The 27,611-nt window shown below is 43.8% G+C and overlaps 1 protein-coding gene across 2 annotated transcripts; it reads left to right on the top strand.

The window, feature by feature from the left end:
• The first annotated feature begins 2,533 nt into the window (after window positions 1–2,533).
• Window positions 2,534–27,127, top strand: UBAC1 (UBA domain containing 1). Of its 2 annotated transcripts, none has more exons than XM_080402246.1 (10): window positions 2,534–2,975; window positions 8,950–9,070; window positions 11,160–11,233; window positions 12,472–12,579; window positions 13,665–13,782; window positions 14,490–14,598; window positions 16,049–16,280; window positions 17,366–17,452; window positions 18,372–18,510; window positions 21,107–27,127. In XM_080402246.1, the coding sequence occupies exons 1-10, from the start codon at window positions 2,838–2,840 to the stop codon at window positions 21,220–21,222; spliced, it is 1,242 nt and encodes a 413-aa protein (XP_080258372.1). In that variant the 5' UTR covers window positions 2,534–2,837; the 3' UTR covers window positions 21,223–27,127. The 2 variants fall into 2 exon arrangements, with proteins under 2 accessions (XP_080258372.1, XP_080258373.1); XM_080402247.1 differs by having other exon boundaries at window positions 2,536–2,975; window positions 13,680–13,782.
• The last annotated feature ends 484 nt before the right edge of the window (window positions 27,128–27,611 follow it).

Here is a 27,611-nt window from a genome sequence, read left to right on the forward strand (position 1 = left end):
AGTTGGACTCTGGGCATAATGGATCAGTCATAAAAAGCAACACATTGTGCACTCATTCTTTTGGCTTTGGACAATATTAACATAATACACACATATTGTTTATTTATTTGGCTGTAGTGCAAGTAAAGGAGGTAGTGCCCAATGTTTAAATGGGGTATTTTTAAATGCTCACATTTTCTTAGCCGTTATGATGCATTAGCCATCAGTAGTCAAATTGCCTTGTATTTGCAATTTTATGGGTACATTTTATCAAGCACACAGGAGCTGCATTTAAAGGATGAAAATAAAGTATTCCACTTGTATTAGGCAAGCACTGTTTCAATGCAAGATATGGTCAGCAAGAAGAAATCTCCTTTTTTCTGCCTCAGTTCCAGATTCATCACCAAATATTGCTTTTACTTGCAGTAGCAACTGCGAAGAGACTCCTTTATGGCTGTGTAGCATCCACGCATTCCCCCCCTCCCCCCCCCCCCAAGAGCTCACAACTGAATTTATCTTGCTGGGAAATCACCCAGTATTTCTTTGCTGTTTTAAAATGTCTCCTAGCAAAATGTTATTGTTCTCCCCCACAGACAGGGTGACCACTGGGGTCACTGAGTGTCACCTTCCCGAGTTGGTGCCCAGACTTTCAGCTCCCTCCATGAAGCAGGAAATGTTGCAGTGAGCAAATAACTCAGGTAATCAGAAAAGAAGTGTGGTTCTCCATGGGCAGGGTGCCCAGCACTGCACCAGCACCCAGGTCCATGCAGGGTGGTTCTAGTGGCCAGGACATGTCCAGCAGCCGGTGCTTGGCCCCCTCAAGCAGCAGCTGGCTGGGGTCAGGGCTTTCCGCTTGGTCCTTCGCAAGGACTGGACTTGGGGTCACCCCACTGCCGCCCTCGGGACCCGCAGCTTCCCCTCGTGTCAGCCCCGGCAGACACCCCACAGCTCCAGGGCCACGCTTGTGGGGACGAAACTCGCGCAGACGGTCCCCAAATGGAGCCGCTGCTGGCAGGGTTTGCTGAGGGCGAGTTTGCTCCCTCTCGTGGGCTCTGGGAGCTGCTGTCTGAGCCCAGCATGCCAGCAACGGTTACAGAAAGGGATGGAATTCCTTTGCATCCTGGAAAACGGGAAAGAATTCTCTCGTCTGACCCCTGGGAGCTGCTGGCCCGGCACAGTGTAAGTATAAAGACCCCCAGAGATGCACTTTGGGCTGCAGGCTTCAGCAGTCCCTACTGCTTTTGATAACCTGAAAGCAAATCTGCCTTTTGATGGGATCGAATTTTGGCTCTCCAGAGCCCTCAGCTCCTTCTCGCGTAACACTCCATTGCCTTTATTGTCTCTGGGTCTGCTAATTCTGTCTGGATTTATTTCTTGCAGAGAGCTGCCGTTCAACCAACTCCAGACTGAGTGGGTAACATGAATATTATAGCATTCACTCTCAGAGATGAAACAATGACATATTCCTCCCATTTTCTAGACAAGTACAGCTCTATTTGACGCATACATAAAAATCCAGCAGCTACAGCTGCAGTGCCCCTTTTTTCATTTCAAGCTCCTTTACCGATGTATTTAACACCAAAACACCCCACAGCCTGGCAGGCTGCAGACAGTAACCTGGGAAGGGAGAACAAGCCAAAGCATTATGGAGTGTGTAGAAACCATGTGACCCTGCGTTTTACCACAGATTAGTCTTAAATACCCTATGTTCTCTGGGAAATGAAGCCCCGCACCCTGCAGCACCCACAGGCACGTGAGAAGGGTGGGAGACGGGCAGCTAACTCCAGACTCCGCCAGGCCACGTGCCAGGCCCTGCCAGGGAGCTCTGAACAGCCAAGCCAGGCGCCGGACAACCAGCCCTGGCCCCGGTGCAGCACCCACCGGCCGCATTTCCGTGACCGTGGGGCCGCCCTGCTCGGTACGATCCCGAGGGCGGATTTAGCCTCTTTCTGTCCCCAGGGCCCACCACCCGTCTGCCCCCCGGGCCCGCGGCCCCCGCGGCGGGGGAGCAGCCCCCGCCCGCCAGCCAGCCGTGATGCGCCCCGGCAGCCCCGCAGCCAGCTCGCGGGCGCCCTCTAGTGGCAGAAGGGAGAACGCCGCGTCCCCCCAGCCGCTCCGTCCCTCTCGGGCGCGGAGGGCAGGTTCCCATCGGGCCCCGCCGGTGCCTCCCGGTGGGCGGCCGCTGCCGGAGCGCTTTTCGGGCCGGCAGCAGCGGCTTGGCCCGGGCGGGCGGGTGCCGCCCAAGTGCCGCGCACTACAGCTCCCGGCATGCACCGGGACGGGGGCTGCACCTCCCATAGTGCTCCACGGCTCAGACAGAGGCCGCGATTCCCACAATGCACTGGGAAAACACTTTTTTCTTTTTCTTTTTCTTTTTTTTTGAAGCCGCACCGCCCCCGTGCCGCGCAGCCGTTAATAAGCGTCTGGACCACCCCCACGCCCCCTCCCCGTGCACCCTGGGGTGGCCAGTTCCGTTCCGCCTGGCGCGGCCTCCACTTCCGGCGCAGCCACCGCGTTCCCGCTGGCCGCAGTCAAACTACGTCTCCCAGCATCCCCCGCGCACTTCCGGTTCCGGCCGCCGCGGGAGCGCCCCCGGCCCCCCGGAGGGACCGCCGGGCCCAGGCAGTGACAGCGGCGGCGGGACCGGGGCAGCGCGGCGGGAGGGGCGGCGCTGTCAGGGGCCCACTGAGCTCCTCCTGTCCCAGCGCGGCCCGGCCGGGCTCGCCGCTCCCCTCGGGCCTGGCGGGGTCACCTTCATGGGCGGGCGGTAGCGCGGGGCCCGGCGCACGGTGGTGCCCGGGGCCTGGTGAGGCGTCGCCGGGGCAGAGCGGGGATCGGAGGCGGCGGGACCCGGGGCGATGTTCGTGCAGGAGGAGAAGATCTTCACGGGGAAGGTGCTGAGGCTCCATGTGTGCACCATGGAGGGCGCCGAGTGGCTGGAGGAGGTTCCCGAGGACACCACGGTGGAGAAGCTGAAGGAGCGGTGCCTGAAGCACGTAAGGAGAGGTGTCCCGGCGGGCCCCCGGGGCTGGGGGCTCCCCCGGGAATCCCTCGGGTGTGTTGGGTCCCGGGGTGCGCTCGGGGGGAGCGGCGAGCCCGGGCCGGGCGTGGGCCATAGACAGAGCCCAAATCTCTGTGCCTTCTGCGGTACTTCAGTGTTCCGGCTGGCACTGAGAGTCATGGTCGAGGGGAAGGGCAGGTAAGACCCCGTGTGAAGAAACCAGATTTTTCCAACGCCCTGTGAACGTGAATTTTCGGTTTTGTTTGGTTTTTTTCTTTTTTTTTTTTTTTTCAATAATAACTCAAGTAAACAAATGGTTTTGTGTTCTGGTTTCCTGGTTTGCCATGTTTGCCCCCACCACATTCTATGAAACTGTTCCATATGGAAAGAAAATGCCCGTTTCAAGAGTTTTGTATGTGAGAAAAGAAGGATTGGGGGGGAAATTACTTTGCAACCTTTAGTTACAGAATTTGGCGTGTGTTTTATGGTGGTATTTGCATGCGCTTCATGATCTGGTGGCTGTGCGTTGCATAGAGGCTTGTGAACTGGCTTCTGATGATTTTCCCTTGCCAGTTATAGCCTGGTTTGTCTCATGTTTCTGCTTAAGAACAAATAAGGAAAGTAGTAACTGTGGAGGAGAACTTCCCATTTTTTAAAAAGTCTTTAGTACCGCCTTATCCTGTCTTGGCACATTACCTAGTGGGATATTTCGTGGGGAGATGATGTTTTTTCTAATGCCCTCCCTGTGCTCTGAGCAGTAAGATCTTAATGGACGTGTCCAAAGGGTGAATTCCTAATCACTCTCTGGAAGAGAAAATGTGTAAAAATGCCCAGGCATGGTCTGTAGAAGTTGAGCTGGAAGACACAGGCTCTTTGTACTCACGTGATCAATTACCACTGCTGTGTTTGTGGGTGTTAAATGTTAAAACCAGTGGTTTCAAAACTATTGGACTGAATTTTGAATATCTGCCGTGAGTGTTTTACTCTAAAGCAAAAACACAAGTGACAACAATGTGTAAGATTGACAACAGCGTGTAAGGTTGTGACCCATGACTAGGACAGTCCTAAAGTCTGTCAGTCTGGAACCAGCACAACGTGGACTAGCAGCTTGAGTCGTAACCTGCTGAATTTCTTGCTGAGAGATATGTGTCTTTTATGTGGTGAAAGTAAGAGTCTCTACTCCCATCTCTGGGAGTGCAATTTACTGAGTCGCATTTAATAGCAGGGTTTGGTCTTCAAAGTCTTGCAAAGACTTTTCTTACAAAACACACTTGCAATAGGAGAAATACTCATAATATATAACTACTTAACCGCTATTTGAAGGGTAAAAGATTTTATTTTCTGAATGAGCATGCTGTGAAGTAAGGGGGGCCAGCAGCCTAGGTGCCCTCTGCCTTGAGCCTGCTAGTCTTTTGCTGTCACCTAGAACCCCTGGAAACTGCAGGTCATAGCACCTGCTGCTTTTCTTGTCTCGTAGTCTTTGTAAGTGTTTTTTGATTTAGGGATGAGAAAGGCTACATCTGATTTGCTTCGCTTGAGGTAAGTGTGATCCTTCTTGAGGGGAAAATGGGGCTGCCTTGCTGAAAGCTGTGGGGTTCAGGGCCCCCCACGTTATTACGTTCCTGGAAGAATTCTAGTGCTTCCCTCTTGTCCTCCTTCAGCGCAGCTGAGTGATTAAGCAGAAGAGTGGTGCAAAGACTGCCAAAACAGGGTGGGGTAATGATTACGTGCATATGTGCAGAGCTGAAAGACCTTTAATTATCAGGAAGCTTAATTGAATAGATGCTTGCATTGCAGTGCTAGTCAGGACAGAAGACAATTGATAACTTGGCATGACATTTGATTTCATTCTCTCTGCTGCTTTGTGGTAATGGTGTGGATTTGCATAACCATTATGGATAATATATAGTTTTATGGAGGGGAAAATAGAAATGGAAAAATCATGACTCCTGATCATGGGTATGTTACAGTGAATCTTGATAGCACCTGGAGATAATTTATGCAGCTATCTTTTGTAAGATGCTGATTATTATGTTCTGTAAAGTCTTTCAAATCATTCTTTCAGGAAGCAGAGGAAGATAATATTTCTAACAGTTAAGAACTAGGAAGGTGGCCACTTCTCCCTCCATAACATTCAAATGCTTACTGATTTCTGAAGTGTCACTCTTGATGTCTTTTTTTTTTTCCTTTTTTCTTCCTGAATTTTATGGTTTGGGTTTTTTGGTTACAGCTAAAGCAAAAAACCACACCTCCCACTAATTTTATCTCTTGACCTGTAACAGTGTAGTGGTGAATGCTGTTAATCTGCTGCCTTTAGTAATGCTGTCTACATGGTCTGTGAACAAGTACCTGATAATAAGCAGTTTCCCTTCCTAGTTATTTTTTTAACTCAAGTTTCACCATTAAAGTGTTCTCTTGGCACAGTCACTTGTCCCTGTGCAAGGCCCCACCACCTCAGTGGGAGTGGGCCCTGAGTTCTCCTGTGGTTTCCTTAAAAAGCAACTGTTGTTTTGGAGCCAGAATTGAGAAGGGACAGTTTAACCACAGAAACTCAAGCTTCACTTCAATATTTTTGATTCATAATTCTTGTCCCCAGTGTGGACAGACCAAGTACAGCACTGCCTTGGCCAGCGATGCTGTAGACAGCCTTGGTCCTGATGCTCTCATCACAAGAGACCATCGCTTCTTGCTGAGGCTCAGCAGTATTTCTGAAATAATTGTGTTCACGTACTCGCAATGCGCAAGTGTGGGCTGTGTGTGTATGTAAGCTCTACCTGTAATTTTCCTGGCGGTGTGGGGCAAGCTTTTAATGTTTCTGTTTCCCTTTGTCTTGAGCTGCCTCAGTGATATTCCACCTGGGGTTTAAGGTATGATAAGGAGTATCTGTGGAACAGAAACGCAAGGTGCTAGTTCTCAGAGTACAAAGATAAGGGGTAGGTTCATGGCTCTGGGCGTGTTTTGGATACTTTGTGAGGGATGCAGATTGTTTAAGCCACCCAAGCTTTAGTAGGAGTGTGAGTACTATTTTTAAACGTTTCTGTTAATAAAAGCAAACAAAAAAACACTTTTTCTTATTTTAAAAACAGAAACTCTTGTGGTTTATCTGGCTTCTGAGCTTTGCAAATATCATTTGACATCACCAGGGCTTGCAATTTAAGCAGTTGTTCAGGCACCTGTGAACAAAGCTTTCTCACCTGCCTGGCAAAGCAGCCTGCTGTAAACTCCAATGTTGAAAAGAAATGCAAATATTTATGCTGGAAGCAAAACGATGAAACAGCAGTCCTGTCCTTACCGTGCTTTTGTACAAAAAGATCAGAGAGAGCTCATCCTCCCCAGCGTGCTGCACCTCTGATTGCTGGGGGAGCCATGCTCAGTAACCCCAGCCGTGCCCCGGGGCAGCAAGGTGCATCCTGATTTCTCTGCTTCAAGGTGAACCCTGATTTTTCAGCTTCCTTTCACTTGTGTGACAGATGCTTCCTCTGTGCTGTGCAGGGAATTCCTTGTCCCTTCACTACTCTTCCTGTGGATTACCAGTGCTGTTCTCTCTCTGGAGAGAAAGATGTTTTCGGTTACATAAATACAAAGCGTTGTATTTGCTTCAAAAAATACTGTATTTTGGCAAATATGGTTCCCCTGAAGCGGGCTTCCACAGTGAGATCTGATGATTAGTCGTGGTCCTTCTTGGTGGTCTGTTGAGAGCCAGTAGAGACGTTGCCTGTTAAGATGGCTTTTCTATTCCCAGGGCCTGTTGAAATGTTAAGATAAGCGAAGTATTTCACTAAGCAGTCTCGTTGATGTATGTACTGTCTATATATGCCTTATCATTCTATGCAGTTGTTAATGAAGTGGTTAGAGGAACAGGAAGAAGGTGTCCACAGGGCTTTTCTTTTAAAACAGCAACTTTTCATTTTTTCACTTTCACCTTTGTTAGTTTTATGATTGCATGTGTGCACACACGTTACGTGGTAGGGAAAAAATGAATGATGGGTGTGTGTCATGTCTCCTCTTGCCCCAAACATACACTGCCCAGCTTCCATTTTCAAGTTCTTCCTTTTGGGCTCTGACTCTCAAGATCTGTAACAGTAATATTTTGAGCTTGTTTGGAGAGGAGGTGTTCCACTGACGTACTTTCATGCATTTTGGATAACTGATCAGATCTGTTACAGGAGGTACTCCCAGCTGCTTAATGTGTTCTTTGGCTTTTGTTCAGCAGTTAATACGCTAAAGGATTAGTAAGGAGCTACTGTTACACAAAGCAGGACTCAAACGTTCTTGCCTCAATCTTATTGAGGCATCAGAACTGTACAGAAGTGTGAGGAACTTGAGATCTGTGCTGAAAACAAGTCCATTATGTTTGGAAAAAGACCAGGTAGCTGTGTTTTCCATCAGTTGCAGTGACAACAAAAAAGGTGATGATGAACTAAAACAATTCCTTTAAAGGAGGCTGGCGATACATATTATGATGAACAGGGCTAAATGAAGCACTGATTTCAGTGGGTTTTCTGGAAATGGATCTGTGACATAAAGGGTGAATTCACTCTTCTGCAGACATGGTAAAAGTGGCTTGGTAGAAACATGTATTGAAAGAGGCATTATTAAAAGCTGTTTTCTGTGAGCAGAGCCGGTGGGGTCAGTACTAAGTGACCTGTGGCAAGAACAGCAGCATCAATTTTATAGTTTTCGTAGTTTGTTATTTTTAATTTTGCCTTTCTGGAATTGCAACCACTATGCTTTCTTTTCCCACTCAAACAAATTAGAAGCCTCTAGATACACTGATGTCATGTTCTTGAAAACTATCACTATGGATCTGGGAACCACTCTGTGTGAAGAGGAGTCAGTTCAAGGCCTCTGTGTGTGCTTGCTCTTTTTTCAGGATTTGAACTGGATTTTCTAGTGAATTGACATACAACTTACAATAGTAATAAGGAGTTAAGTTCAATTCCTACATTCATATATGAAAAAAATCTACTGTATGCTGATTATTTATGGTTTGGAAGGAAAGTTGTGAATGTAACTTTTGTTCAGCACTTTGAGCAGGGACCCAGGTTAGGGCTCCAGCAACCAAACCTGTCAATCTCACGTTGAACCAAGGTGCAGAAACTACTATTGCCTTCCCAGTTTAAGGTCACTTAATGCCAAAATCCCTGCTGGCAGTTGTTTACTCTGATAGTGTGTGTAAATAGTAATTATTAGATGAAGCAGAGAGTCTCTCCTCTGTTTTGACACTAGTTACAAATGATAAATACACTGCACTATTATAGCCTTCCCCTCTGTAAAAACACTAGATGCTCTTTCTAGATTTACATTCTTAGTTCATGGTACTAATTGCTACCCCCAGACTTCTCACAAGGGTGAGTGACCTTAGCAATCTGTTGCAGAATTAATTAGCTGTGGGTCCTAGAGCATCCTTGCTTTGCTCCAAATCTCCGTAGGGCTGAGTATAGGACCAAGCACTCAGAAGTGTGATAGAGACGTACTGTACTGCAGAAGTGTAAATCTACTCACACAGGCTGGTGCCCTTGAAGGGCTCATTTGGGGTGGCTGGGCTGTAATGTTAGGTCTTTGAAACTGTCTGGTTTTAGAGCATCATCATTAGTTGGAACTTAAGTCATAGAATATCTCCAGTTGGAAGGGACCCATAAGGATCATCAAGTCTAACTCCCAGGTGTAGCTATTTACAGCATCAAGGAAGGCAGGCTAGAATCCTTCCTTTTGTTGATTTTTCTTCCCAGCCAGAAGCTTGGATATGCAGGTAGAAACCTACCACAGTCAGTACTGTTACAGTGCAAATCAAGCCTCGGTTTCTTTAATAAAATACATTTTGTGCATTGACCTATAGCTTACGCTATTAAGAAGCCAGTAAATGATGGCACAGCTTGTATGTGGAGAATCTTATGTGCGAAGTGCAGTGATTCATGCAGTAGGTTTATTCCTGTCTTCTGATCTTCAATATTTATCATATTCTGCAGTGTGTACCTGGGAGCTTGGAGGATCCAAAAACCGTGACACATCATAAGTTGATACATGCTACTTCTGAGAAGGTGCTGACAGACACAAAAACAGTGTTGGAGGAAAACATTCAAGATAGAGGTAGGATTGTCTGGTTTTTAATCCTGTCAGTCTGGAAACAGGAGATTGTGTTTTAATACCTACTCTCTGCTTTGGCATAGGAAATTAATAAGGTGGCAAAAAAGGAAGAGGAAAAAAGGCTCCCCCCCTCCCCCAAGACCCAGAGAAAGCACCTTGGGCAGTTTGCGTTTCTTCACTCTTCCTTTTAAGAGTTGAAAAAGAATTAGGAGTGTTTATTAAGTCAAGAAGTTAAACACAGAATTTTTATTTCTTTTTAAAGGAATTTTTTAAACCTCCAGGGCAGCATTTATTCTTCAAAATGATTCAAAAATAAATATGATGGCTGAGTATTCAAAGACAGACAACCCAGTGCTTTTGGGAGGTTTCTTGAGGTCTCCAGGTCAAGTGGAAGGATGATTGCTGAAGTATATGTGAGTGTCTGCCTTTTAGATCTCAATCTGTCCTCTGCAAACGTAGGTCAGAATCCATGACACTATAGTATCACTGACTACAGCAGCGTGTGAGGTATGTGTTTGCTCCTGAACTTTAAAGGTGTAGAGGAGTAATGTGAAACAAAAGAGTATCTGAAGATGAGAGCTGGAGTCAGTCTTTACTGGACAGCTTAAGCTAATGGCCCCTTCTGGAGATAAAGGGCAGTGGTGCAGAAAGTGAGTGAAGCAGAGCTGCTGTAGACTGAAATTATTGTCTGAACCAGAAACTCAGCAGGAGTAGAGTTCCTGGGTTTCTGCCTGTGTTCATGCAGGCTGGAGAACTGCTGCCATGAACACAAGCAGTTTGGTGTCTCTCCCAAGGCAGTGTCACCTATCACCTTTAGAGCTGAACAGCAGCTGAGAAGTGCCATCGTAGGCAAAGGCAAAGGGACAGCATTTTTGCTGATCAGTGGTGTATTATTTCTAGGCAAGGTGCTGGCTCCTACAGAGTTTTGAATTGCAGTTTGCAGCAGCTAAGCAGTATTAACCATGTAGTCATAGTAAGCTGTCATGTGAATGCCTCATTGCTCCTTTTCCCTCTGCAGTGTGCTCGCTCTACCTTTCATGTGCCTTGCTTGTCAGGGAGACAAGATTGCAGCTGACAGCTGATTGCCACCAGCTGACTGCACAGGGCAGCCAAGAGTCAGCATGTGGATCCTTTCGTGTTCTGGTCAGCTGGACAAATGAGGGTTAACTGCCTTCACCAGCTGTTGCTCTTGGCTGCTATGTGTGAGCCAGACCAAGGAAACTTGTACAAAGCATGCTTTGTTTGCTTTTTACCTGCTTAGTGCACTGGACTAAAAACTGTGTGCCAGGCTGTATCTGGCTGAAGGGCTGCAGATGCTGCACAGGCCTGCTCTGGGCTCCGAGCAGGGTGTCTGCACCTTTCCACCCTTAAGAACATTTGTGGTAGTAACTGAGGTGCTAGAAACCTGTAAAGCACCACGTGATCCCAAGAAAAAAAGGTACCTTGTAAGGGGAGAGTGTTAGTCTTAAAAGGCCAGAGCACGCTTGTGCCAGGTGATATGGGCTATCTGAGACTGAAGACTTGTCCTTGAGACTTGCCCTGGTGGGCTACCAGTGATGCATCCCTGCTGTAGACTGGATCGTTCTGCTGCCATTCACGCACAGAGGTGAGCTTCAACCTGATACTGGCAGTTCTCGTTGAAGCTTGGTGCTTGCTTTGCTGCAGTTGGAAGGTCTCAGCTTGGACCCAAAACCACCCGGGAACTGTCTGTGCTGGTTCCTTCTCAGTGGAAGCACTGAAAGTGCAGATATTCTCCTATTGTCGTGAACCAGTTACCGTACTATTAATGTTAGAAGACAACTGGAGCCTGTAATACCCTTTCTTTAATAGTGTTATGCAAGGAGAAGAAATCGGTAACAGTCAAAGTGTAACTAATAATGGACCAAATTTGGAATTCGCTGTGCACTAAGGAATTGCAAACACTGAAGGGGAGCATGTAAAGCCATACAGATTTTAAAGTGTGAAAAAGGTCCGATGCTACAGCGGAATTAATACAAAATTCATCTCCAGGAAAAACTGAGTTTGTGAAGTATCTTACAATAACTGTTTTCATGTTACTTTCTAATGTACTTCAGTATCATTCTCTTTCTAGATGTCTTGCTTTTGATAAAGAAACGTGCGCCACCTCCGCTCCCCAAAATGGCAGATGTGTCAGCAGAGGAGAAAGTGAGTGTGAAAGACCTCTCGACTTGGCCGTTTTGATTAACTGCTTTATTAATTATGTGTGCAAAGATTACTGTGGTGTACTCCTTTTGCTTGTAGAGGCGAATGCTGCCAGTTAAATTCTAGGGAAATTACTTCATGTTCCTTCCAAACTTTGAGGAAGCTGATACTGCATTTTTAACTTTGTGAGAACATTTGCCTTAGAATAAGACATGCAGACACACTCTGTGGAAGTAGTATAGATTTAATCTTTGAACAAATGCCTGGTAACTGTGTAAGTGTAGTTCAGCAAGTGCCTTGCTTTGTCTCTGAAACCCTTACAGAAATATGTTGACTTGCTGTCAGGTGGTCTTCTATCTTTAGCAATGTGTGGCTTGTCACCCTTTAACCAGGTCTCTAGAGCTGGAGTGTTGGCCCCTTACTACTATTCTTATTTTATTTTATTGGAATGTAATTGTTACTGAGGGTCAGTGATGCCCAGGATGTTGCTTATGCACAGTTGTACTGCCGTTGATGTTATCATATAAACACTTTGGGTGATGCTTGTGCTTGACATTGTGAACTCCTAGGGATCTCTACTTCGCCCTTGCACAGCTTTGTTTCTTCTTGCTTCCTGTAGGTATTGGTGTATGTCTCTCTCTTCAGTATGGTCTTGCTGTGCAGAATGTCACTGTAAGAGTATAAGTTACAAGACTGGGAAATACTTATAGTTTCTACCCTGCTGTGTTTTGTCCTGGACTATAAGCATGTACTGAAAATCCAAGGCACCATATATCTCTGCATGATACTTGCAAGCAGCGGAGCACTTCCAGTGTTAAGCAGTTGTTAGTTTGTGCACAGTGTTGATACATCTCTTGACAAACCGTGGGTTTGAGGAGAGCGTGCCATGAGCAAACCATGCGGAGCAGAATATGGTCCTGGGCACTGAGGCCTCTGAGTTCTCTCTGTGTTTGATACACTTTCCCTCTTTATGCTGGAATTTCCCTGTGTGTTTAGGTAACACAGATAGGTATAAGGACTGAAGTGGGGCAACTCAACAGGTCCTCTTTTGCTCTATAATTACAAAATGATACTGGTGCTGTTAATCCATTGTATTGCTAGACTGCTGTTTTTCTTAGTTGCAAGTTACAGAGCACTGCTTGATGCCTTAGTGAAGAATATGAAACTGCTGTCTGCTGTGCTGTCTTCTCTGTTCTGTGGATAGTGGGTTATGAAACCTTATCATATTTTCTGTCCTTCAGAGGAAACAAGAGCAGAAAGCTCCTGATAAGGATGCTATTCTCAAAGCAACTGCAAATCTGCCCTCTCGCAATGTGGATCGCACCGTGGCCCATCACAACATGAGGGATGTAAGTAGTATTCTTGACTTTTAACACACACACTAACATCCAAATAGGCTTTTGTCTTGTATAACCTTTTCTCTTACATATGAATGTGATCCTCTTCTCTCTATAAGAGGAATTCAGATGTATATAATGTATATTAGAGTAGCTAGCTTAAGATCTAGACACAGCTCATACTATTTAGTCATAATAAAAAGCCCTGCTCTAAGCTATGATTCTGAATGTTGTATTTGTCCATGGAAAAGCCTCGGTATACATATTGAATATCTGGCATATTTGAAGCTAGGGCGTTTTATTTCTTCAGTCTTAAATAGCTCCTTCAGTCTCAGGTCTTTGCAGTATTGTTGAGTTTTGGGGTTTTTTTCTCTTCCATGGTATTGAAAAGAGAAATTAAGCATAAATTTTGACTTCAGTAATTGAATGCTGATAGTCTGTAATGCTTCTGACTGTCTTTAGTGGTGTGGGAACTACTTTTACCCTTCTGTACTAGCAAGAGTGTGAAGCTGCAAATCTGCCTACATATTGCATGCTGTCAGTGTGCCCTAGTAACCCGAAGGGGACAGTTGGCATTTAAGCTGTTTAATGGCCAATGTGACCTACGGAGCACAGTGTATTTAAAAACAAATGTCCAACTGAAAGGTATTTGTGATGCTTCAGCTTACAAAACAGCTTTGATCTATGTTGTTTGAGTTTAGAGTACTAGAAAGTAAATATTAAACCAGGAAGGCTTGTTGGTTCACAGAAGTAAGCAGCCCTGGTACAAAGCTACTGTGACTGTCGTCTTAACAGCATTTCTGCAAGGTGAGAGTCAGTGTTTCTATGAAGCAATGAGTTTTCTTGAACGCTGCATATCTTGTGGCGGTACTGGGTGGCAGGCTGTGGTAGAAATAAAAGGACCTTTCTGCCCAGTAGCTTCTACATCCATGTAGCGCTTCAGAAGGGCCCAGTGCTTCTTGAGAGACTAAACAATGAGAATGAAGCTCTAATAAAGCAACCTTCTGTACAGGGACCAGACTGCTGCTGAGTTACTAACAATAGATATATTAAGATTCAATGATGTCTGGTAACTTCCTGTCTAAATGTTTTGACAGTTTCCTTTCTTGCAGTTCCAGACAGAGCTCCGGAAGATCTTAGTGTCTCTCATAGAAGTTGCACAGAAACTGCTAGCACTGAACCCAGATGCAGTTGAACTATTTAAGAAAGCAAACGGTATGAACATATCTTTATAGTTACTAGTTCAGTCCTGGCAACTTGTTTGTTTCCATAGCAGAAGAATTGGCTCGCAGAGTAAAGTCCAGACCTAGACATAAAAGCAAAGCTACTTTTGTGGCAGAGATTTCACCTTCTGGATACAGATTGTGTGAAAGTGGTGAATTTGTGAGGTCCCTTTGGGATGGATGAGAAATTCTATTTAAAAACAGAATTTTTAGTAGTGAAAAAAATGGAAAACTTTTGAGTTGCACTTTAGGGATGGTAAAGAATAGTTGAAAATGCAGAAAGTGATAGTAGAATGAGGAGAAAGTGCAGCTGTTGATTCAGTTTGTGGGAAATGCTTGCCCTTGAGATCTGCTATAATCAGATCCAACTTACTTTCTAGGTAAATCATAGATAGGTCTTCAGTGAATCTCCTGTATATTTACTTATGTGGAAATTCTGTGGTCATGTGAGAGTTAGCTGTTTTTTATTTGAGGCCTTGAACACATCTGGACAAAGTCTTTGTCCTGGAAGGATCTATCTGAGTCAGCCCAAGCTGAGTGCAGCAAATTAAATGATGAGATAGCAAATTCGGGGCAGAAACAAAAGAAGGGTTGGAAGAGAAGAACGGGGTTTGAACGTAACACATGCCATTCCATTGAGAAAGGGGTTTATTTTAGCTTGAAGTCAATCTGAATGTTGTTTTATTTGTGTATCTGTAGCTATGCTGGATGAGGATGAGGAAGACAGAGTGGACGAGATAGCACTGCGACAGCTTACAGAAATGGGGTTTCCAGAATGCAGAGCTGTCAAAGCCCTTCGATTAAATCAGTAAGTGTACTCAGCACACTGCCTGTACATTACTCTATATGGCTTAAAAAAAAATTGCATCTTTTTTAATACAGTCTCCTTATGTGGGTCACCTAAAACTAGGTTGGAAAAAGCATTAACTCAGAGAACAGAGCTGCCTCAGGCAGCACGCAGGTGTGGATGGCACAGGGAAGGGGAAACGGTGCAGTACTTGCTCTGGAAGGAGTAGCTGGTCTGTGGTTCACAAGGCTGCCAGGCTGGCACAGTTTCCAAGTATTAAACTCTCATTTTGTTCCACTTTAGAATTCATATTTTACAGAGCGGAAAAGCAAACCTAGCCCATCCACGCTGGTCTTGCAGCTGTAGAAAAAAACCTTTGTACTGATCCTAAAAACATTCCAAGGATACTGTGAAGTCCAGGTAGCAACTGTAGGAAAATAGGAGGTAATGTAGTTCTTCCTGGGCGCTAAGAACAATCAGCTATAGTGCCTTACTCCTGAGAGAGGTTTGTTAGGGCATTCCAAAAATTCCTAATGATAGAGAAGCCACAACATACTCCAGTCACTCTTTTTCCAGTATCTCCTCTGCAGCTCAGACTTTCTTCCCAATGTCCTCCATCTTTCACATTGTCACTGAAAAGCCGAACAGGCAAAGGCTTTCCTTTCTATAAACACGTAATAATGCCCATGTGTCAAATGAAATCACATTTTCAGTTGTCCTGTCGTTATCTTTGCTTCTTCCTCTATATTCCTTGGGAAGAGATGTGTTGGGATGCTCTCAAGATCCCTTAGGTTGAGCACTTACACTGTATATCAAGTGGCAGTGTTAAGATCATATTCTGTTCCCTTGGGCTAGCCTCTCCTTCGAGGGATCACAGATTTCTTATTAAGTCAGAGTGGAGGAAGAAGAGTGGCACAGGTCCAGGTGCTGTTGCCTGTGGTTAATTTTTCCTCTCACGCAGGACGTGCTGTGCACATAAAATGTTTTTCACCCTCTTTCTTTCTTGTGGTGTTAACGGCATTCCTTGATCACTGGATGATGTCTGAGGTCTTAGGAAGCAGCAAAGTAGCTTGCGTCTGAGATGTGATTCCTTGTAAATTTGGAACATGCTTTGCTTGCAGTCTTGTCAACGGTTGCAAATAGTCAGTGTTTCTCTTGTGAAATAAAGCAGATGTCGCAGAGAATAAGGTGACTCCCTCAAAAATGCCTTTTACAATCTGGGTTGCAGCTGTCCAAGTTGAGCTTCATTCCTCAGTGTTCCTAGCTTCAGAGAAGATTGTGGTGCCCTGAATGCCCAGAAAATGAAGACGCTCTGAGATTTGCTCCAAAACTTTTATTATTTATGACTTTTCAGATACTAATTAACCTGCAAGTCAGCATACCGCAGGAATAAATGCAGAGGCAAATGTATGTAGAGCACAGCTGTACATCTGGAGTGTTTCTCATTCCTGTGTTTTGATTTGCTTTTCAGTATGTCGGTGACGCAGGCCATGGAGTGGTTGATAGAACATGCAGACGACCCTACAGTGGATGCTCCACTTCCAGGTCAGACTGCTTCAGAAGCCACAGCTGAAGCTAGTGCATCCTCTGCTGAAGCAACTGCGGGTGCTAGTTCAGAAGCGAGTGGGGAAGAGGCCAAGGATGAGCTGACAGAAATATTCAAGAAGATCCGGAGGAAAAGAGAGTTTCGTCCAGACCCACGAGTACGTGCCATTTATCTCCCTGCATAACTGTTAGGATTGGAAGGGGCTGTGTGGGCACCATGGAATCCAAATAAGTGTTCAGTTAATAAATGAAATGGGATAGCTGGGTAGATGTGTATTGTGCTGGCTTGACAGTATTTTAGTAGAAGTCTTTAGGGACTGTTTAAATTCAGGTTGCTAAAAGGGATATTACCTAATTAATGCATTGCTGTCTCAGATGGCAGTAGCTAAATTACTGACACTTCTGCACCTGAAAACTAACTAATGGGACTGAAATGAGCTGCCAGGCTCCTGGCATAGCTTTTTATGACTGCTGTTTAGGAAGGAAGAGTTGCAGGACAGGAGCAGGTCCTTCTGCTGTAGAAAAGGATAGAAGAGCATTATTTGCATTTAGAGGACAAGAAGTATCAGCAGCAGGTTTAAGTCTTGCAGCAAATTCAGAAGTTATCCTTGTTTTTAGAATTAGCTGAAGTGAAAATACATGTTGTTATCACACTGTAAACTCACCAGGAGGTGCTCTTTGGAATCTAGTACTTTGTTTTTACAACTAGTTGTTTCCTGAGATTTAGGTGAAAAGCTGCAAATGTATTTGATGACCTGAGCACGATTTCTAAATGGTTAAACATTCTCATAACAATGTCTAGATACGCTTGTCTAAATATATAACATTCACTAGCAATATAATAAATCCAAGAAGTGAAATTAAATGGAGTGAATGGAACTACAAATGCATGTGAAGCTTGATATGTCAGTGAGATGTGAGCAAAAGCTTTGTGACATGAGAGAAGTTCCAAAGTAAGGTGTTTCTGTCCAGTTCTTCTCCTTTCTACCCCAGGTACGCTTGCTCTTTGCCTTGCATTCAGCTTTCAGTCTTGAGGTTGGGAACTGCCTTCACTTTTAAGATGTAGTCATCTTCCGTAATAAAGATGCTTTTGATACAGGCTATTTGAAAACTTGGTGGTCTACAAATGGAAATAATGGGGTTTTTTTACCCTACAGAAAGCTACACAGAAGGTGAAAGGATGTGATTGTTCTCACTTCTGTTTTAAATGTTACATTTATTAAGCTGTGCAAATCTGATACAGGCTGTCATTGCCCTGATGGAGATGGGATTTGATGAAAAAGAAGTGGTAGATGCACTCAGAGTAAACAACAACCAGCAAAATGCGGCCGTGAGTACAATGTCATTTCTGTTCCTGATTGCTACAATAGTCTGTTCAACTGATTCTTTTCATTGTTGAGTTGGTTGATGTTTTGATCTGTCATAAAGCATGACTGTTACTGGAGACTAAATGAGCACTAGATATTCTGTGCCTCTTTCAAATTAGATGCACAACTAGAATACAGAAGTTTTAGACTTTGTAGAGGAACTTGGCCTGCATGAAGTTGAGGCTGATTTGGTTGGGATAGCATGTGTGGATTTTCAAAAAGCTTTTGGGAAACTTCCTCAGACTCTGCAAAAGAGACTATGGTATTATGAGAAAGGAAAAGGTATTCCCAATAATTAATAACTGATTAAACAATAGGAATAAAAATTATCAAGCAAGATATTCAAGCCATGCAGTGTGTAAATTACCATTCTAGAGCAATGCATTCCACAGTTTATGGAATTAAAAAATATGAAGGTTTTCAAAGACTGATTAGTGGATGATAAGGAAGATTATATGGATGCAGCTGACAGCCAAGGAATTTTCTCCTCTTAAGCATCCAGTGCTGGTTGCTATTAGAGAGGGGATATTGGGCTGGATGGTGCTTCAGGGTGCTGCATTGTAACCATGTTGATGGGGCTCCTTTGAGGCAGGACCTGTGTAAGTTAATACACATCTTCCCTGAGCTTTGAAACACCCAACGCTGATGTAACTTTATTACCATACCAGGCACTACTGCTGTTCCCATTGAAACAAAAAGTTGGTTTCTGTGGGAGCAACACACAAATGAATAGTAATCTAGTGTGAAAAGAAATTTATAGCTTGGTCTTAAACTGTGAGAGGAAAATACAGTTTTAACGTGCCACATTGCCAAAACTTTTGAGACTCTTTCTTTCTAATGGAGCCAGTCATGACATCTGCTGTGCCTGGTGATTTCTTTCAGTGTGAATGGCTGCTGGGAGACAGAAAGCCTTCTCCAGAGGACTTAGATAAGGGCATTGACACCAATAGCCCTCTCTTCCAAGCCATCTTAGAAAACCCAGTGGTACAGCTAGGGCTAACCAACCCTAAAACTCTACTAGGTAAGTCCTGCTTGGGTTCCTGATATATATATGCACATTGTTTCTGTAGCTCCTAGCAAATGAGAGTGGAGACTGGCTGATGACAGCAAGCTTTGTGGGGTAGGTGCAGCTCTGTACCCTTTTCCTCATTTTCAGCAGCTGTATTGTTTGTTTGCTTCATACTGCAACTCAGCTAAACCCAAAACAGAACTTGGGGCTGTCCCAGGAACGATACTAATTCCCCAGGCTACTGGATTACACTTGCTGAACTCAGAACTTTAATAGCTGCTGGCTGCAATGCTTTTGTGGATTTAGGAGACCTTTTGTGTTCTCCCTTTGGCCATGAGGGGAAAAATCAGGAATGTCTGTCTAGAACTCTGACTGTTTCACAGAAAAAACAAGGCTGTCTCCTACTGTAGAGTTTACTGTGTGTTGAGGCCTGATCTTTGAGACAGAAGATAACTTGTAGAAGAGTAACCAGACAAGATGCCTGAGCTAAGGTCTTGCCTATAAAAGTTGAGATAATGTGTGTGAAAACACACTTCCCTTGCTGGTAAAATCTGTGGGCTCACGGTCAGAAGGACTCTGAGCACAGCAAGTACCCAACTTTCTGTGCTCAGAGCCTGACAGTGGAACACGAAATCTCTGATGAATCTGTTTCTCTGCTGGAGGATGATACAGAAGAATGACATTGGCTCTGTGATGTATACAAAAAGTTTTGCATTTAGTCCTTGGCTTCAAAATTTACTTCAAGCAGTGCTTTTAAATAAAGAGTCTATGTGCAGCTCTTGAAAGAGAGCTTTTAAAATACTACTTAAAATGTAATTAGGAGAGTTTGCAAGGCTTTAAATAATTCAAGAGCAGAACCTTCCCACTCTGATTTCTGAACAAATGGCCTCCTCATTTCCAATGAGGGTTCCACATTGCAGCTCAGAATATAAATAGAAAATGAAATGCCACTATATGCGCTTGTAAAGCTTGGATGAACATCAGAGAATATATTCCAAATGATACATCTGCAAATTGCTTCTGTCACAGATTTTAATAATGAGTGTTTGCATTGAATTAGATACTTAAAGAATGTTGTTAAATCCTTGGGTTTAAGTTTTTGAGTCTATGTAAAAGGACATAGTTAAAGTGGTGAAAGGTGAGATCTGTACTTTATTCTGGGCTTTTCTGGAGGCATGCTGCGTGACCTTGAGCAAGGTATTAATGGTGAGCCTTTCAGAGGTGCTGGGTGCTTACAGCTCACACTAATGTCAGTTGGAGCTTTGTACACTAACACTCCTGGGAAAATTAAGACACTGACCTTGGTGCCAGTCTGTCAGACTCTTACAACACTGATATTTTGGTGACTTCTGAATAGGTCAGATGTGCAACTGCCTTTTTTTTTTTTTTTTTTCCCTGTTCTATAATGACTGCTCCAAATGTCCAGTAGGCCAGCTTAGTGTCTGTCGTAAGGGTTATAAATTATTTCTGGACAATTCTTCTGCCCAATTTGCAGCTTAGCTCTTGTGGTAGCTGTCAGATTCTTTTAATGTAAGTAGAGGAATGAAAACTAAAACATTAAAAAAAAAAAAACAAACCCCACAAATAAAAGAAAACAACAAAGCTTATTGTAAAGACAGCTATGTATAGAAAGAAAAAACTGCTCTTCAATATTTGGACTGCTGTCGCTGTTTAGAAAATGGAGTTAACTGTTCTGCACAGGCAGCCTTTACCCTTCTGCCTGTGTCTAGGCAGGTGGAACTGGCTGCCTCCCTGACATCCTGTATTTTCCAAACACCAGAAAGGAGAAAAGCACATGATACTCAGAGGGAAGATGCTGCTTCCCTTCTGACTTCAGGGAAGTCTGTGCAAAGATAGAGCTCTGAGATTTGGGGGCTTATGGAGGGCTACGCTTCTGCTGGCTCTGCTGCTCATTTCTGGTCGCCTTTGGTATGCCTGCTGCTTATTTTGTAGGCTGAGTTTTCATTTTAGAGGTGTTACAAGAGGGTAGCCATAGGACAACCGAAGTACAGCATGGAAAAGCGAAAGTAACAGAGGCAAGGGGGGGACAGTGCTTCCTCTGAACTGTCTTCATTAAGTACCAGGGAGGAAGAAAGATATTGGTGCAAGAAGTAGCCGCTGAGAAGTTTGGGCTGGGTTGTGGAACAGTTTGATCAGAAGAGTAGAGTTGCAGAAGAGTCTCTCCCTACAAGTACTGGCAGCAAATGACGCGGTTCTAAGATGGGCATTCATAAATGGATGAAATGCATAGCATGTTCCCTGCTACTGCATGTAGATGTGTGCGTAGGCTTTAGCTGTTCGATCCCATATCCCTAAGGTTTGAGGTGGACTGTAATCCGGGCTGAGTACTTAGTCAGCTTCTGTCTACAGTGAATTTAATGCTGAGGAGTGGAAAAAGCATAATGGCCAGTAGCATCCCAGGCCATGGAGACGTAGGAGTGCAAATGGTCAATGTATGATGTGTATTCCCACCATTTCTGGGTGATGCTTGCCCACCGTCTTTGAGTTGTAGCTATTTCTAACTGTCCTCCTGTTGAAGCATCCCAAACATGGAAGCCTTTGCTGAATAAAGGGCTAATTGAGTGTTGCAATTTCCATCTCTTGGCAGCCTTCGAGGATATGCTTGAAAACCCCTTGAACAGCACTCAGTGGATGAATGACCCAGAAACTGGGCCTGTCATGCTACAGATCTCTCGAATCTTCCAGACGCTGAATCGCACGTAGAGGGGAATGCCAGTCCACTGTGCCACTTCCTACTGTCCCTCGCTTTCCCTTCACCTCAGCGGGAGGGTGCATGGATTGTTCGGGGAGGGGATGGATGGAAGGGGAGGGGGGGAGATCCTGTCTGACTGGGTCTCTCGCACGAGAGCTTTTGTAGTTATGGCCAACTGAAGTTTAATTGCCTTGTGTATTTAGTGTTAGTGGAAGAGGTTTGAAGACTTGTTTATGTTTTCAGGTATTAGGTTTAAAATAAAGTATATCAAAAAATAGGAAAAGGTTTTGTGAAAACAATTAAGAATCTGATTGTTGAAACAAATTATGATACTGTTTGTTAAAAAGGCCTGTGACAGTAGTTTTCTAGCCAGTTTTGCTAGCATCTGGCTAGTGTTTACAAAAGGTCACTGACCACTAGCATAGTATATTAATCATCTCCATACAGTATTAATTTATGGCTATATCAAATTATGAAATGCTTTTTAAAATTGATTCTTAGGAACTGTTTTTTAAAAGTCCAAATACTGGGAGAGCAAGCACGTTTCTATCCAAACCTGTTTATTTTGCATTATAATTTAAACGGAATAATTCAGAGATGGAATTCTTTCAATAAATAGCATTACTTTTTCCTATTTATTTTCTGCAGTAGTGTTGTTGCAGTCCCACAGTGGTTGTACTCGTAGGAGATTCTCTGTCAGCTACATTAAAGATGCAGTATCTCTTTCACGGCAGACCTCGCTACACCAAGACTTGGATTCTCAAGTAGGCTGCAGTTCCGAAGCTCGTACTCTGCCATATCCTAGCCAAGGAGGGACGTGTTCACGTAGTGAGGGGTTTTCCATTTTTATGTGCACGGTTTTGGAAAGGGAGACTTGTGGCTTTTAACTTTGTTTCAAACTGTTTACAACAAAGCAACCGATTTGCATGGGTTTTTCATTGGTGATCTGTAAAGAAGCAGTACTGCTTAGGTTTTTATCTTGTTTAACATAATCTAAAAGCACGCTTGAAATGGCTGTTGTCTTTGAGACAGAAGTGGTTTTTCTTGATGCTTATTTTTAGTTGGAAATATCAAGAATTTCAGGCTGTCTTTCCTGTTTTGTCAGAAGACTGACTTGAGGTTTCAGACAGGAGTTGTGAGCTTTTATAACAGAACTCACTGTGAATAGCCAGCTAGTTTTTGTGATTGGGCTCTGCAGGTGTTAACTTTTTCAACGGTCTGAACAAAAATGGTTTTTATTTTCAAATTAGTGAAACATGATTGATTTCTCTCGTGATCCCTACCGTGTCTTGTGCTTCACAGCCCTTTTTTTGGAAAGGCAGGCTAGGCAAGACCTGCCTTTCTAAAACACAGAGTAACCAGGTGGAGACCCTGTCCTTAAATAGCACAAAGATGTCCTGTCAGATAGAGAGATCTTCAATAGCTCTGCAAGTCACCTTTTTAAGTGTGTGGGGGTTGTGCAGTTGAGTTTTTTTAAACGAAAATGCAGCAAGATGCAACCTGAAACCCTACAACAAGTTTTGGCCTGAACTTGGCACCTCATCTGTGCTGTTATGCAGTCAAGGCACTGAAGTTGCCAGTTTCACATAATTAATATGAAGGGTGGGGAAATCAAAAGTGCATGAGATCTTATCTTGACTTACTATCCCAGGATTTTTTTATTTGTAATTTCATATTAAGCTTTACAGTTCATGACTGCTGAACTGTTTATTTCTGCATTTAGAAATTCCAAGCTTTATAGAGATGCGGCTTCTGTTCAAATGGGACAGTAAAACCATTTTCTTAGACTCTTGCGAAGAGGAGACTGACAGCATGATATTAAATTGTAACCTTGCCCTATAACTGTAAAAGCTAAGAACCTGATCCTGCAACCCCCAGTGAGTTCAACACAACTTACTCATGAGTAGTTGTGACTAAATGTTGTACTGTTACTATCGATTTTAATTTTGTCCATTTTTTTTTTTTCTTACTCCCAGAAGCTTTTTGCCTGTAACACTACCAGAAGACACTTGAAGCTGTTAAGGTTAGAGGCACATGTCTTTCTCTACCAATCAGGATTCTTATGAATAATCCTTTTAATGAGTGTTTGTAGAAGATAAAGCTGGGGAAAAACTACTCTGTAGTTTCTTGGGGGGTGGTGGATTTGGCTTCCTGATGAATAAGGACAGGTTCAGACTTAATGAACAGATACTTCACTAGCAGTCTTGATCTCTCAAGAATGTAAAGGCTTGTTGAAATGCTTCTTTTGATTTCAGTAATTTATGACCAGACTCTAGAGTGGCTGTAGAGCTTCCAGACAGGCCAGGCAAGAATAATCTCTTAGTTTTAGAGTAATCTAAAAGTTTGGCATCTAGGCAGAATCCAGGGGACAAGCCATATGGCGAGAGTGAGCAACCTGGCTTGCCTGCACTGGCATGGGAGGAGCTTCCCCCAGGACTCTCTGTTGCTGCTGCCAGGGTGATGTGAATGATGAACTTGAAGCAGCTCCCCAGTTTTTAGGGGGTTGAAGCTGGGGCATTCCTGATATGTGGTGTCTGACCTGCTTTGGAAGAGCAGAGTGGCTCACTTCTGAGGGTAAAGGTTCTGCTGCTTGTGTATCTCTGCATCAAGGGATCGGAGTGCAGTAACTGCCAGGGACTGCTAATGAGCTGCGTGTGTTCTTCGGTGTCAGTTTGATCAGGGTGATAACTCTTATCAGCGCAGCCTCCCTTGGCATGCCAGAACACAATCAGTGCTGCTGAACCTTTTACAAAATATGGAAAAAAGCATCAGTAAAAAAGTCATATTTATATAGTAGAAGAAAGTAAGAATGCCCAGGATCAACAAAATCACCTAATGTTGCAGCAGCAGTTAGGGAACGTAGGGGCAAAGGAATACTGCATCTTTAAAATGCTTGAAGGCTTGAGAATGTGGTTATTTCTGGATTTCATTATTCCAGAGCTCAACACTTACATAGCTAGGTGTTGGGAAGAGTGTGTTCTTCCTGATCTGCTAAACAGTGTTGCTTGGTATGGTTTTAACGTAGTCCTGCTGCACTTTTGAGAACTTAAGTTTCCCATGGCCAATAGCTGAAAGAGGCCTGAACTTAGGAGATGTGGTGTTTGCAGCAAGGCATAGGGCTTGATTTAAAACAGACAAAAACTACCCTTGGAGTTAAACGAACGCTTGAGGAATTGATCAAGACATCAGTGTTGTTGCATGGGTATGAATTAGCAGTGGACTAGGGAGCTGTGTCCCCATCACACCTGCGTGTGTTGCTACTTTATTATTTAGTAAGTGGAGGGGGGACTTAAGTCCACTGTGCTTGCAAAGGCATCAATTATCCTGGTTTTCACAAGACCTGCAAAAAACTGAAAATCACTGCTATTGATCAGAATATGCAGACGGGTCTCCAGGCATCAGGAGTGCGTGTGGAAGGAGCTTTGCCTGGTGACCCACTGTCCTGTTCTGTGGCTGACAGGTAGAGGACTGGTGGATCTGGTCTGTAAGCCAGTGAGAGGTCCCTAATCACATGGGAATACAAGTTTTTGTGTAAAAAAAAAAAAATAAATAAATAAAAAAATAAAAAAATTGTGAGGCAGAACTACTCAGAGGAGTAAGGATTTACAGGTTTAGGTCCCGTAGCTGCATCTCTGTGGTGTTCAAGTGATAACTAGCTAAGATGTCATATTTAAGTGTCTCATAATGCAGTCAAGGGAATATTTGGAAGCCTGTGAAATCAAGGAGTAAAGGAATGGGGTGGTAGGTGGCTAATAAGGTGTGTGTTTCTTACAGTTCTAGCTCTTTGCCCCATCAGTTGATACAGACAATCTTCTACCTTTTGATATTATGTGACTCTTGAAAGCTAGCTATTTATTTAAATATATATAACTTATAATTTTGTCATCAAAACACTGATATTTTTAATAGAAATGTACTATATGGAAGTTTGTTCTCAGGGCTTCATATTTATAATCTCTTTATAGGGGGACGCATTTAAAGGGATGTATTTGGAAAAAGTGCCAGTGGCTACTTTTTACAGCTCAGACCTTGATTGTCTTGACCTGTGAGCCTGAGCTAGTGTAACTCTCCTCATAAACCTCTAGTATCTGGTCCAGTCCAAAGAATCTGCCATTCTTTCTCTCCTGAGCAGTGACATGAGCCTTCCTTTAAGGTTCCTGCATCACTCTGTGGAAATGGTCACACAAGATTACCCAGCTACTTCACAGTTCACTGCTCTTTACACCATTTCAAGGACGCTTCTGCTCTCCATACAGCTGGAAAATTAACTTGCATGGTTTTGAAAGCATCATCAGCGTACTCCTGCTCTTCTGGGAAGGTGTGAGGTTCACTCCTGCAAGAGCTCAGAAACTTCCACCTGATTGCTTCTTTTTGGCTGCTCACAGTCATGTCCCGGAACCTTGACCCCAACTTCTTTCCTCACTCTCCTGGAACCAAACTTGTCTTTTGGAGATTGACCTTCATATCCAAGAAACACTTGTAAGTTAGGACTGTTTAGTTAGGACTGTTACAATTAATTTTTTTTTAGGCGTTGTGATTCATGGGCTGAGGATCTTTTAATATATTTTGAAAGTTGTTTAAATAAGCATTGCACCAAACGAATGTATAGTAACGCTGTCAGCAAATATTGCCTGTGGGAGAGATACAGAAGTTACCAGCAATCTCTGCTTCAGTGGCAATTTTCCAAAAGTCACATGCACAGGGTAGTGAGTGTTTCACCCAAAGTAAATGCCCTGTTTTCTACCTTTTAATAAATAAGTTTTATCAACTAGCAGAACAGTGGCAGTTGCAGCTGGGTATTTCCATCTGATCGTATGTTTTTGCTTTGAGGCATAAGCAACCCACTGACTGTCCTTCTCTCTGGGCCGATGATTTGGCTGAAGGATTTGTGTTGTCAGAGGCCGGACGGTCAGGGAGCTCGGTCAGGGTGGCAAGCCCCAGGTTCCTGTGGAGGAAGTGGCAAGCAGCATATATTCTGTCTATGTGAATGTGCTATCATGGTGGTGGTTCTCACCTGCATCCTGACATCTAGGTACAACAAAAGGGTGGGCTTTTTAAGGACCTCTTGCCCTAGATTTAACGATCTTCAATGCAGATCCTGTTTGCAGCATGTGAACTTCAACAACTGTAAATGCATTAAATTCTTACTGAATTTGGGTATAGTTTTGTATCATGCTCTGGGGAGAGGGAGGAAATTGGATCATGTTTTAAACTAAGCCCCACAAAATGAAGTATCTTTGTTGCAGCAGGTAAGAGGCCTGTAGAGATTTTTAATTTGCGTATTTTTATCATAGTTTAATGAACTGTACAGGAATGTGATTTGCAATCCAGCACTTACCACAAGGCAGCGCCAGTAAAATGACATTGCAAGGTACTGAGTTCACATTTTTTCATTTCACCTGTGTATAAAATAATTAGGTACAGCATATGATAATTTTTCTATGGCACAGACACCGATGTGTGGCATGCACAGCTGTTTCTAAGATGTAACATTACTTTTATGAAGCTTAAGTAGGGCGGCCGTCGCTGATCCTGTGGAATTCAGGGTTCATTCTGGACACGCTTGTGTGGGTTGCTGACCTCCCCGAGTGGGAAACCAGCAGGCTTTGCTCCCGTACAGTACCCTCCAGGCAAAAAGCAAGAAATGCTACTAATTTGTTATCCTTTCAAGCAGTCACTATTTGTCTACTGAAATGTATTCCTGGAAGTTACCGAGGTTGTTAGCAAAGCCAGACCTGTTCAGACTGAAACAGCTGCATACCTTTAGTGTGTGTGGAGAAGGCGTACCCATGAACAAGGCTAGAATGAACGCTGAGTCCTTAAACCTGCTCACACATACACACTGAAGACACTGATGTTATGTGTGTTGTAAATTTATAATATATCTTAAAAATAAAGTTTTCTGATTTATTACAAGGTGTTCTGAAACATCATTTTCAAGAGCAGCAGAGGTTTATGTATCAACATTGTTCAATGTTCCTTGTCTCTGGAGGCTGCTAGAATTGTTTCTCAAAAAATAAGGTATTTCCATAGCTGGTCAAGAAACTTGTAGCAAAATTTGTGCAGATTATGCTGGTTTTGCACCTGGAAGTTACTTCTCTGTTCTTGAGGAAAGTGACATTGGTAAGATTTATGACAAGGGTTATGTGAAACAAGATTTGGTGATCCCCTGGGATGGGCTGACGCCACTCAAGAGGGATTGATCTTGACGGTTGTTGACTGATATATTGGAAGCCTTTTCTTCCACAGCAAGGGAACCCTCATTAAGGAAAACAGCTTGAGCAAATAGCAGCTGGTGGTGCGGTGGGATGCAACAACTTGCATGCGAGGAAACCAAAATGTCCTTGTCACTTCTGTGGTGCCAGTGCTGCTGCTGGCTATTTGGCAATGAGCTGGGAAG

Source organism: Falco punctatus (genome assembly GCF_963210335.1).
Source record: "Falco punctatus genome assembly, chromosome: 9".
NCBI lineage: Eukaryota > Metazoa > Chordata > Aves > Falconiformes > Falconidae > Falco > Falco punctatus.

Bases quoted from the DNA above. Each gene is read 5' to 3' on its own strand.
- UBAC1 (XM_080402246.1), top strand. From the start codon at position 2,838: ATGTTCGTGCAGGAGGAGAAGATCTTCACGGGGAAGGTGCTGAGGCTC. The intron at 13,783-14,489 runs GTATGAACATAT...GTGTATCTGTAG, and splicing joins ACTATTTAAGAAAGCAAACG to CTATGCTGGATGAGGATGAG. The intron at 14,599-16,048 runs GTAAGTGTACTC...TTTGCTTTTCAG, and splicing joins AAAGCCCTTCGATTAAATCA to TATGTCGGTGACGCAGGCCA.